We start from the raw sequence: 10104 nt of genomic DNA, 5'->3' as shown, positions 1-10104 counted from the left end.
TGTGACGCGCTCCGACCGTCTACTTAGCAGAGCAGGCTCCTTACAATTGTATTATCCTTCAACCTTCATTGTCAAAATCGAAGACTCATAGTCCTCTTGCATTTATAGAAACTTGGTATACAGATACTTTTGCTTGAGATATATCAGAGAAGATGATACGTATACTGCCAGTCCTACTTGGCTCCCTTCTGGTCTCGGCTCACGGCGACCACTCTTTCGACCTGGACGATCTGAATGATGCTGGATTATCCTACGCCGAGAGGCACGTGAGTCGTTCGCCCCCTCCGTTTACCTGGATCATCATCGCAATGTCTGAAATCTGAGCTGACATTTAGTGAAATCGTCGCAGATGCATACAGAGCATCACATAGATTCGTTCGACTTGGAATCGTTTTTCAAGCTCCACGATCTCGATATGAACGGGTTCTGGGACCAAGCGGAGATCCAAGCTGTTTACGGCTTACATCACCACTCAGTCAAAGACAAGATCAAGCAGCCCGAATTGATAGATGCCAGGACGCAGGTAGTCGTGGACAAAGTACTGGAAAAGCTAGATACGAATAGAGATGGGAAGATATCGTTGGCAGAGTTTATAGCGGGCGGCACAGAGGGATTACCTTCTTTCGAAGGGTACAAGGATCTTGGACGTACGTCTTCATCTCCTTGATGACTCAGTTGAGCTACACTTTGAAAGCTGATCTGGTAAAATGACTTTGGATTAGACCACTACGACGAGGAATCAGAATAGTATGTCCAGCTTGTAAAGCTTCGATCACTTTAGCTGACCATCGATCTCATATTCAGCTTCTTGCATCACGAAGAGGTCAGCTCGTTTGCACCAAATCTAGCTATGACGATACCTGACTGATGCATGTCGTGATTTGTAGCTTTATCACTCAACTCCGGAGACACAGACCGACGAGTCATATACTCATCCAGAAGGTGAGTTCTTATGCACCTTCATTTCTTCGCTAGGCCAGCTGATTAGCTGACCATCTTCGTCGTTAGATATCGCTCACTTCAGACGTCAGTCATCTCATGCAACTTATTGCTAGATTCCGTTTCATGAAGCTCACGTAGACTGTCATGCCCACAGACCACGCTGAGATAGAGGACGAGGAAGACGCGCGAGAACGTAAATTCGAGGGACTATCAGACGACGCCGACCTTTCCAAAGATCACGTAGCCCATGATCCACTAGACGTCCATTCTCACTTACCAGGCGATGGACCTTCAGATGTTCCTCCGCCTGGTGCAGAATCGACTTTGAAACCAGGCGACGAGGTCGATCCACCGCCTAAAATCCCCATACAGCGAGCGGACCCGTCAGCTCAGCCCCAGAGGATACTGAAAGCTGCTGGAAATGCCGTCAAGGAGGAGTGGGAATCGGCGAAAGAGGCTGTCAAAGGCGAGAAGTATTCGGGCCATGGTCGACCAAGGAATAGCGAGGAAAGGCTGAAAGCTGGAGTCCCGTATAGTAAGTTTACTGGTTAGTTTGGGTTTCGGGATCTGCTTTGTCTTTATCTGTCTATCTGTCCGCGTGTGTGCGTAATCGGATTTTGCTGACTGCTTGCTCGCTCGCTCTGTTTGATGTGATCAGAATACAAGTGAGTCTCATTGCCCTCGACATCGCCTTTTGTCAATGCTGATATTTGAACACCCCTGTTCACATAGGATGCGGAAAGGACTTCGTTCGGACGAATTTTAGACACCCTTCTGTACGCATGAGGACAATGTATCAATATACCTATCATTGCATGAGATCTGTTTGCGCCTTGTCCTGTTCCGCATATGACACAATGATCGATATAAGCGTGATTGGCGACGGAGAAAGCGACTACTGACTGGCAATGCATGATGGTCGCGCAACACCATACCGGCTGACAGAAGAAATGGATCATCATATGCAAGATTACCTACTACGGGATTGTCCATATATGCGTTTATGTATTATAAGAACAGCTCAAGATGGTATATAGTGTCCATTGAAGGGTATGAAGTATAGATACAGTATTCACAGTTCGGCCCAATTCGTAATTACACAAGGTCATAAGAGCAGCAATGCGGGGAACCTAATGATTGTCCTTTTATAGCATGAAAGAGTGGAATGCGCTTATTGTGAAGCTTTGATACTATATCATGTCATCAGCTTCGATGTCAAGGTTGGTCATTACAAGGGATGGTGACTCACATATCAGCGGCGTTCTCAGCCAACCCGTATAATGTCGCACTCAAATGAGCGGAGAATTGAATAGGCAATACCGAAGCATCGACGATTCTGAGGCTTTCAGTGTTGTATACCTTGAGATCAGCTCCTACTACCCCACCAAGCTCTTCAGACATCATCGAGCAGGTAGCTATCGGGTGGTGGACCGATGAGAAGCCATCAATGATCCATTTAGACCAATCGTCGTCCGATCCTCCATCTCCGTTCTCCGGAACGGCATCGTATCCCGGCGCGTTCTCCTCAGTCACGATCGATCTCAACGGAGCTGTCTGGAAAATCTTCCTGGCCATTCGAAGACCGGCAATTTGGATCTTCAAATCGACGTCTGCCGCGAAGTATCGAGGATCGATAGAAGGGTAAGTGAATGGATCGGTCGAAGTGATCTGAACGGTCCCCCTGGAGAAAGGTAAGAGTTGCCATAAATCGATACCTAATCCGCCGTTGGGGAATCCACTGTCGAAGAAAGCTTCTACCAATCCAGAATTGTTGTTTACCATCAATCCTTGTTGAATCGCGAAGATGGCGTTAGCAGCTTCGACGGAAACTACAGCTCCGGCATCATAGGCGTCTTGAGCGTACTGAGCGATGTTGTCCGAAATGATAGATGCGATGTCATTGTTGGAAGACGAAGAGATACCCAGTAAGTCGGGATAGGCGATACAGTCACTTGGACCTCTTCCTTCGAAATCGAACCCGTCAACTGGCGTCCATCCGACGGAATTCATAGTTTGTTCCTGTAGGTTCTTGCCGACACCGGATACATTGGCGACAAGGTTGATGCCCAAGTTATTGAGGAGAGCGGGATCACCAACACCGGACAATTGAAGTAAAGCGGGAGTCTGAATGGCACCGGCTGACACGATCACTTCTTTTCCGGCGTTGACGGTGTATCGATCTCCTCCAGAAGTACCGAATTCAATACCAGTGGCTTTGTTACCGTCGAACTGGATCTTGGTAGCTTGATGTTGAAGGAGGATGGCGAGATTGGATCGCTCAGAGACTGGTGAATAGTATGCGGTTGCTGAGGAGGATCTGTGATCCGAGTCTTGCCAGCTCATGGTCTAGGAATGATCGAAACATCAGGCATGAGCGATCAAGAGAGACGAGATAAGCAGACTCACGTTGGGATGGAAAGCGACGACATTGGCATTACCATCGTCGGCATCCGGACTAGCAGCGACGGAGAAGTTGGTCGATACAACCTCTTTGAAGTACTTCTGTTGAGGTCCGTGGAAAATCTCGTCACTATCGGAATCCCATCAGTTCAACTTGTTCAGAAATAAGGGTATGGAGACGTCGGATTACGAAATACCATAACTCACGGATAAGTCACTTGGAGTGGGCCGGAGGTATTGTGATAAGCCGGATTAGAGCTTGCTCCGGCGTCCTTCTGCTGATCATTTGGAGCGGAGAAGCCTTCGGATTTGAGCATACCGAAGTACATTCCATCCCAGTTCCAGTACCCGTTACCATCGTTGCCGCCGAGGAAAGTTGATAGGGAATCATATTGTGCCTTTTGTCCTCGTGTTTGAGCTAAACCGTTGATCGAGGTGGAACCTCCTAGAGTCTTGCCCCTGAAGTCATACATCAGAATCAGTGCCTTGATTCCTGCTCCTGCCCTTGGCGGATAGGACTTATGAAAGGGATTAATGACAGTACGCACCCTTTGATATACCTGCCTTGACTCGAAGGCCAATTCCAGTCTAACTCGGTGTTGAAAGCGACAGAGTACTGATATGGGTCATATACCCTCGGATCATCTCTGTTATCCGATCCAGCTTCGATGACTCTGAGCGTGATGTTAGAATCAGTATGCATATCATGGATCGTGCGTGAGGGAGACTGGAGACTCACAAGACAGTGGTATCGGGGTTTTCGGATAACCTATTGGCGACCACCAAACCGCCTAATCCACCTCCCACAATGACATAGTCGAAAGTTTGGCCGGATACTTGGGAGCGATCCGTGAGTAAACCTGATACGGCTAAAGCGGATGGCAGAAGAGAGCTCAAGCTCAGTAGCAGAGCTGACGAACGAATCATTTCGAAAGGAGAGTAAGAGACAGTCTTCGCAATGATGAATGAGAGGTATAACAAGAAGAGTGATGACAAAGTGTAAAAGAGAAGATGGGATAGCGGATGAGGAAGAATTATCGTTGATGGGTAAATCAGAAGACTATATATAGTTGTTTGCCAAGAAACACAGATCGATGAAATAGAATGTATCAATCAACTAACTCACCATAACAGTCACCCTAAATTCATCTACCGTCCAAACCTCCTTTGTGGAGACACTGTGCTCATCCTGATGCAAAGGAAGGCCGCAAGTCCGGTGATCAGACCAGATATTTCATTTGCCCTCTGTTCAAACACTCTAATTGATCATGGATCATGTTGATATCCCGTGGCTATGTTCAATTTCTTCTCCTGGTGAAGGTGGAGAGGAACAACGGTAATGATGAGGTATGCTGGAATTTATCCTTAAAAACAAATTTCTGAAGCAGAAAGTCTAAATCGTTCCTGGACCTGATCGGGATTGCGTATCTGTATTTCTACTTTTGCATCGCACTTAGATCCTTTACGAAGAGCATGCGGATAAGGCGATGGTATGGTATGGTATGTACGGTACGTATTGTAAAGCGGTGCTTCTCTGAGGATCAAAGATCAAGCGGCCATCGTTTCGATATCCCCCCGTCGGCGAGCTTCTTCTGAGGATGAGAGAGATGCATTCACGCCAGTCCGACAGAAACACGAAATCGCTCTGCAGCTGTAGCTGTAGCTGAAAATGAAAAGCTGTGCAATGCATCGTAACATTTCATCTCCCGCTCAAAGATTTTTACTATTTTCGGTCAGTTGACAACGGTGGACATGGATAGTGGAGGAGCGAGCAAGAGAGAATGACGTCTCAACATTGAATTTAAAGGGATTTTATCGTAATATTGGTCTTCTGGTCTCACTTACAAGGCTATTCTCTAACGAAGTCCGAAAGATTCGGTAAATTCGATGCGGTTCGGATTCTGCAGGTGCGTACCTATGCATCGCCTCTGGAAAATTTGACCATGTACATCGTCTAAGCAGGTCAGGCGTCGATATGCAGCATGAATGACTCGAAATGCTTTATTATCCTGATGGCAAAAGGCTTGGAAACCGGCCGATGTTGATGTAAGCTATATAGGTGTTGTCAAATTTCGTTTCCAACGGATGACGGCTCGTAAGGCAGTTGCCTGTTTCGTTGGTGCAGTGGTAGCATGCCCTCTTAGGGTTTTCAATCATACGAAAACTTTGGGGGTGGTCCTCGGTTCAATCCCGGGACGAGACCCGTTAATTTTTTGGTTTTGTCCTTGGCGCCCAGCCATGATTACACGCACTGCATGCACCATCGGCATGCATGTACTGCTTGTACTGCTTGTACTGCTTGTCTGCACTGTTCGTGTGCAGTGCCCAGGACAGAGGGCATGCATACAGATGGAACTGGCGAGGATGATCAGGAATGTCCAGGATACATAGCTGCTTCGATTAAATCGGCAAACCTCAAAGAGACGAAGATGCGACTTGTGGCTCAAAACCGGAACGCGGAGCGACATATTCTTCTGCACAGAAGAATTTTGTGCAAGGCAAGATAAGAAGTAAAGCCGCAAAAGAAGAAACGATCAAGCTGATCAAGCTGATCCATACGATCCGCCCGTGCCCATCGGAGCAGCTGTCTCAGCCAGCTTCCTTGACCTGAATTGCAATTTGAATTTTCTCCTTTGGTAGGTGACGTACAAGACGACTAAGATGGCTATACCTGCTAGACCTGTAAATCATGTATCCGAATCAGCTCAGCTTCACTTCTGCTACATCGCGAAGCAGTATGCAAGACACGAGTAACATGTACCGATAAGTAGAAGGATCATTGCTAGACTCACCACCAAAGACACCAAGACCGATGGGAAGGACTTGTAATTGTTGACCAGGAATACTTACCGTCTATACGCGTACAACCGGATTCAAGCAAAGTTAGCTTCAGAGTTCGTAACTATTTCACGTTAGAGAAGCAAAACAAAGACAAGACGACGTACCGCAGCATCCTCGGAAGCGGCCGCTGCAGCTGCAGTGGAAGCTGTATCAGAAGCGATGGGCTGGACGGTGAAGTTGATGACTGGAGTGCCAGTAATGGCACTGTCCGCTGAAGCAGCCGAGGCGGTAAGTGATGCAGCGACCGAGTCTGTGGGAGAGATTGTCGCTTGTACGTTGTCGGTAGAAGTAGGGACGTCGCTGAGAGTGGTAGGAGGGACATATGACCCCGATGCGGATGCGGTACCTTCAACCCCAGCAGAAGATGCAGAGGGGGACTCGCCTGATGAAGACGTCTCCGCCGGGCTTAGAGCTGATTCAGCGGTGACACTGGTCCCCTCGGACGCTGGAGAGGAGGTGATGCCGGCCTCTGTGGCTGTAGCAATTGCTGTCACGGATGTCTATGATAACGCAGAAGTCAGCTCTTGATGTATTGTGCCTTATAACGACGAAAAATGACATTTACTTCGGCAGTGGTCGATGCAGGTGAAGCAGAAGCAGAAGCAGCAGCAAGAGGGACGGCATCTCCTGTACCACCCAAGATTTCTCCATCAAGCAATGTCTCGCAGAATCTCTGAGATGGGTCGTCGGCGGGTATAAGGCATTTCTCCGTCATTTTACCGACAGACCTATCAATGTCAAATTCAAAGTGATTCCCATCAGCTTTTGCTTGACGACGTGCCTGACTGACAGGGAGGTCGAGTTCGCCCAACTTACGTCTCGAACTCATTGGTCGTCTCCCACATCATGGACAATTTCAATTGAGCTTGTCCTCCGGTAGGGTCCTCGAAGAGAGAAGTGGGTAAACTTGCTCCGTTCTCAAGCTCAACCGTCTGAGTTTCGACTGATAAGGTTTTCGTGCCCCCTTGTCCCTCTCCTGCCCCTTCGCTTGTAGCTTGATCCTGTCTTTTCCCCATCCTCTCAGCCATCCATTTTCCAGATCCCCGTTCTGTGATATGCCTTCCTCTATCTTCAACTCCGCTGAAATGTCCAAGACCGAGTTCAACTCCTCGCTTGTATTTGTGGGTATCCTCGTTAAGAGGGGTATCGCCTCTTCTGACTGACCGTAGGACCCGTGATCTTCGGATCGCCGAGTTTGGGCCTGAGTCGGTCGCCATGGTGTCCAGCAGTGCAAATGGGTTGAAAGGCTCGGAGATCGATGAATCAGTGGAAGAGGGAGATGCATCGGAACTAGGATTATTTTCAGGGGTAGGGATGGCGGAGGTGAGCATGGGTAAAATGCAGAAGATCAGCGAGAACTTCATTGACAGCAGCGCCAAAGATCACAGGGCAATGGCGAGATTGGTTCTGATGTCGATCTCGGTTCCAAAAAATTTGAATATCTTGAGATGTGACCTCGACCAGCCAGGGTGTGTATACAGTGAGCGACAATAAACAGTACGATGTTATTAGCGAGAAAACCAGACAGCGAGAATCCAATCACAAGCAGAAATTGAGATGGAGAAGAAGGGAAGAAGAGTCAGCATCACCAGGAAGGTCAGTAGAAGAGGATTCGATCGTGTACACGAGATGAGGATAGGCCAAGATAGCTATGTATACCAAGCCATTGCTGAGGAGAGCATTGACCGTCAGCAGTAAAGCTCCTTGACGACGGATGTCGTCGTTCAGATGCGTTTGCTGCGGCGCGCGATATATTTTCACGGGTCGTCCGGAACGTCGAATGTGAAACATGTCATCACGACAAGGGGTCGGGGTCCAATTCGACTCCCTGGGAATTCTCCTTGGGTTGTAGCTGGACGAAATCGACATCCATGATCATCACCGTGCTCAGCTTGGCAAATGGAGAAGTGGTTGATCGGAACGAGAAAAGCCGGTTATGGGCGGCAGATGCCGATCATTGTTTGTTGTTGAACAAGTGAAGGAAAGTGGAGGGTGGCTGGATGAGGATTCCTGTAAACACATGCCAGAAATATCGTCCATCCGACAGACCATACCTCACATAACATGAATCCCACCTGATTCAGAGTCAATTTGATGCCAAACATTCCTCAAAGCAGCTAGTCTCTACTTGCAATGTTCTAGCTCAATCAGCTGTCTCGGTCTCATGGCGACAACTCAAAGTCCACAACGACATTCAAATCGACATCAGCGAAAAGAAATCCGTCAGCTCGCAAATCCCATTCTCGCGTTCCTTGGTATAACCTCCCCGCCTCTCCTGAAGATGTCATCACCGAGCTCGCCGCGGTCCGATTACTCCCTTCTGTCCTCCATGGAGGTCCTCTCGATCTCTTCTGGGGCAGAATCATCTCGAAGAGCGTCTTCCGCTTCGCAATTGCTTTACCCTTCCTCCTGCGACAGTCTTCCTTCTTCCGACGAGTACGAACATGTCTTCCTTCCGCAGCCTCAACATCCCGCTCGAGATCAAGAAGCTTCATCACTCTCTCTGTCGAGCATGGAAGCTTCAATCTCGTCATGTGCAACCAACGATGCTAGCAATCAAGCTTTAGGCGGGAAGTCTTCGTCAGCGAAAAGGAGGGAAAGGAAGAAGAAGCTCGTAGCAGGGGAAAAGGAGAGAGCTGCCATGGGTATACCATCTAACCGAACCTGGGGATCTTCCGCTTCATCTGCCTCTGCCTCATCGAATCCGACATCGCACGAGGACAGCTCGAACATGCCTTTCACACCCAAGGGGAAACAGCCTTTCCGATCTACTTTATTGGAACAAACACCGATAGCCGGACCATCGACTCCACGTCCCACATCGACGTTCTCAATGAATACTGAGGAAAGCAGCGCAAGGAGTGCCGGGGAAGTCGAGGTTTCCGAGGGTGAAAGAGTCTCAGTGAAACGTAAAACACGTAGAGGAGGGAAGAAAGCCAGACGAAGAGCAGAGAACAAAGGATTAGCTATAGAGGCGTCAGAGGTGGATGAAGAGCTTGACTTTTTGACAGATATAGATGGACGCACAACGTCACCTACATCCTCAGCGCAGACAAGTCGATCTGGAACACCCGTCAGGGTGATAGTGGAGACTATGTCGGAGTATTCGGCGGACGGAGCGTCGCATATCCTGGACGAGGAGGAAGACGAAGTAGATGGGGAGCTGTCGCCTATGGAGAGTGAATTAGGTACTCCGCCCTCCAAGAGATACGGAGGGAGTGTTATGAGTGCCGAGGACGCTGCATCGTCAATTGACAGGTGAGTGCCTCTTTCCGATTGTATGAGGAAATCAAGCGCTCATTACTCATCGTTTGGTCGGCGTCAACGTAGCTTCCTCTCTGATCCCAGGAATTTCATGACCATCAAAGCCAACAAATTGCGTTTATGGCAATCCCTGTGCATCGAGGTGAGTCCACTTTCTCTTCCTTTACCATGCCATGCCAAGGCAGTCAAATGAGGTATACTGACTCGACTGATCACACGCTTGTAGCTCGGTCTAGTCACTTTGGCAGGCGACGAATTACCGGACTTACCGACCATCGTCTGCGTCCCCACTCCACCTCGACCCCGGGAAACTACACCTGAACCTATCGGTCCATTCGTTCCTAAGAAACACCCACTTCCCGAAACCCTCACACAAGCTAGGAAATTACTCAAAGATCATGCACATGTCAACTTGGTAGATTACCTGGAAGCGAGGAAGTTCTGTCCCCCAGCGTATGTGGGTGCGTATCAGGGGCTGTTGTATCCCTCGACTAGTGCGATGAAGAGGTATACGAGGCACCAAGGCAAGTTTGCGGAGAAGCTGGTCATTAGGGCAGAGTGGTTGGAGCCGCTCATGAAGGATTTCGGGGTTAAGAAATATAAGGGCATGGCCTAAGTCCGGGGCAAGAACCAGAGGGAAGGTGTGCGGATAGGCGT

The 10104-nt window shown here is 48.7% G+C and overlaps 4 protein-coding genes across 4 annotated transcripts; 2 read left to right on the top strand and 2 right to left on the bottom strand.

The window, feature by feature from the left end:
• Positions 1 to 152: 152 nt before the first annotated feature.
• I303_102676 (uncharacterized protein) lies at positions 153 to 1708 on the top strand (the record flags this gene model as incomplete). Its single annotated transcript, XM_018406028.2, has 9 exons — positions 153 to 266; positions 350 to 647; positions 723 to 747; positions 805 to 823; positions 888 to 942; positions 1009 to 1026; positions 1097 to 1477; positions 1601 to 1607; positions 1675 to 1708. The coding sequence occupies 9 exons, from the start codon at positions 153 to 155 to the stop codon at positions 1706 to 1708; spliced, it is 951 nt and encodes a 316-aa protein (XP_018264522.2).
• Positions 1709 to 2187: 479 nt separating this feature from the next.
• I303_102675 (uncharacterized protein) lies at positions 2188 to 4269 on the bottom strand (the record flags this gene model as incomplete). The annotated part of the gene is made up of 5 exons (XM_018406027.1): positions 2188 to 3288; positions 3349 to 3472; positions 3550 to 3801; positions 3891 to 4016; positions 4082 to 4269. 5 exons carry the CDS (start codon positions 4267 to 4269, stop codon positions 2188 to 2190), a joined length of 1791 nt encoding a protein of 596 aa, XP_018264521.1.
• A 1616-nt stretch (positions 4270 to 5885) lies between these two features.
• On the bottom strand, positions 5886 to 7514 carry I303_102674 (uncharacterized protein; the record flags this gene model as incomplete). The annotated part of the gene is made up of 5 exons (XM_018406026.1): positions 5886 to 6022; positions 6135 to 6195; positions 6288 to 6683; positions 6749 to 6911; positions 7000 to 7514. 5 exons carry the CDS (start codon positions 7512 to 7514, stop codon positions 5886 to 5888), a joined length of 1272 nt encoding a protein of 423 aa, XP_018264520.1.
• A 950-nt stretch (positions 7515 to 8464) lies between these two features.
• I303_102673 (uncharacterized protein) lies at positions 8465 to 10063 on the top strand (the record flags this gene model as incomplete). The annotated part of the gene is made up of 3 exons (XM_018406025.1): positions 8465 to 9441; positions 9514 to 9589; positions 9674 to 10063. The coding sequence occupies 3 exons, from the start codon at positions 8465 to 8467 to the stop codon at positions 10061 to 10063; spliced, it is 1443 nt and encodes a 480-aa protein (XP_018264519.1).
• Between the last annotated feature and the right edge of the window lie 41 nt (positions 10064 to 10104).

Source organism: Kwoniella dejecticola, chromosome 3, assembly GCF_000512565.2.
Source record: "Kwoniella dejecticola CBS 10117 chromosome 3, complete sequence".
Classification (NCBI taxonomy): Eukaryota; Fungi; Basidiomycota; class Tremellomycetes; order Tremellales; family Cryptococcaceae; genus Kwoniella; species Kwoniella dejecticola.
Note: the sequence above shows the minus strand (reverse complement) of the source record. Positions and strands in the feature narration are given on the sequence as shown.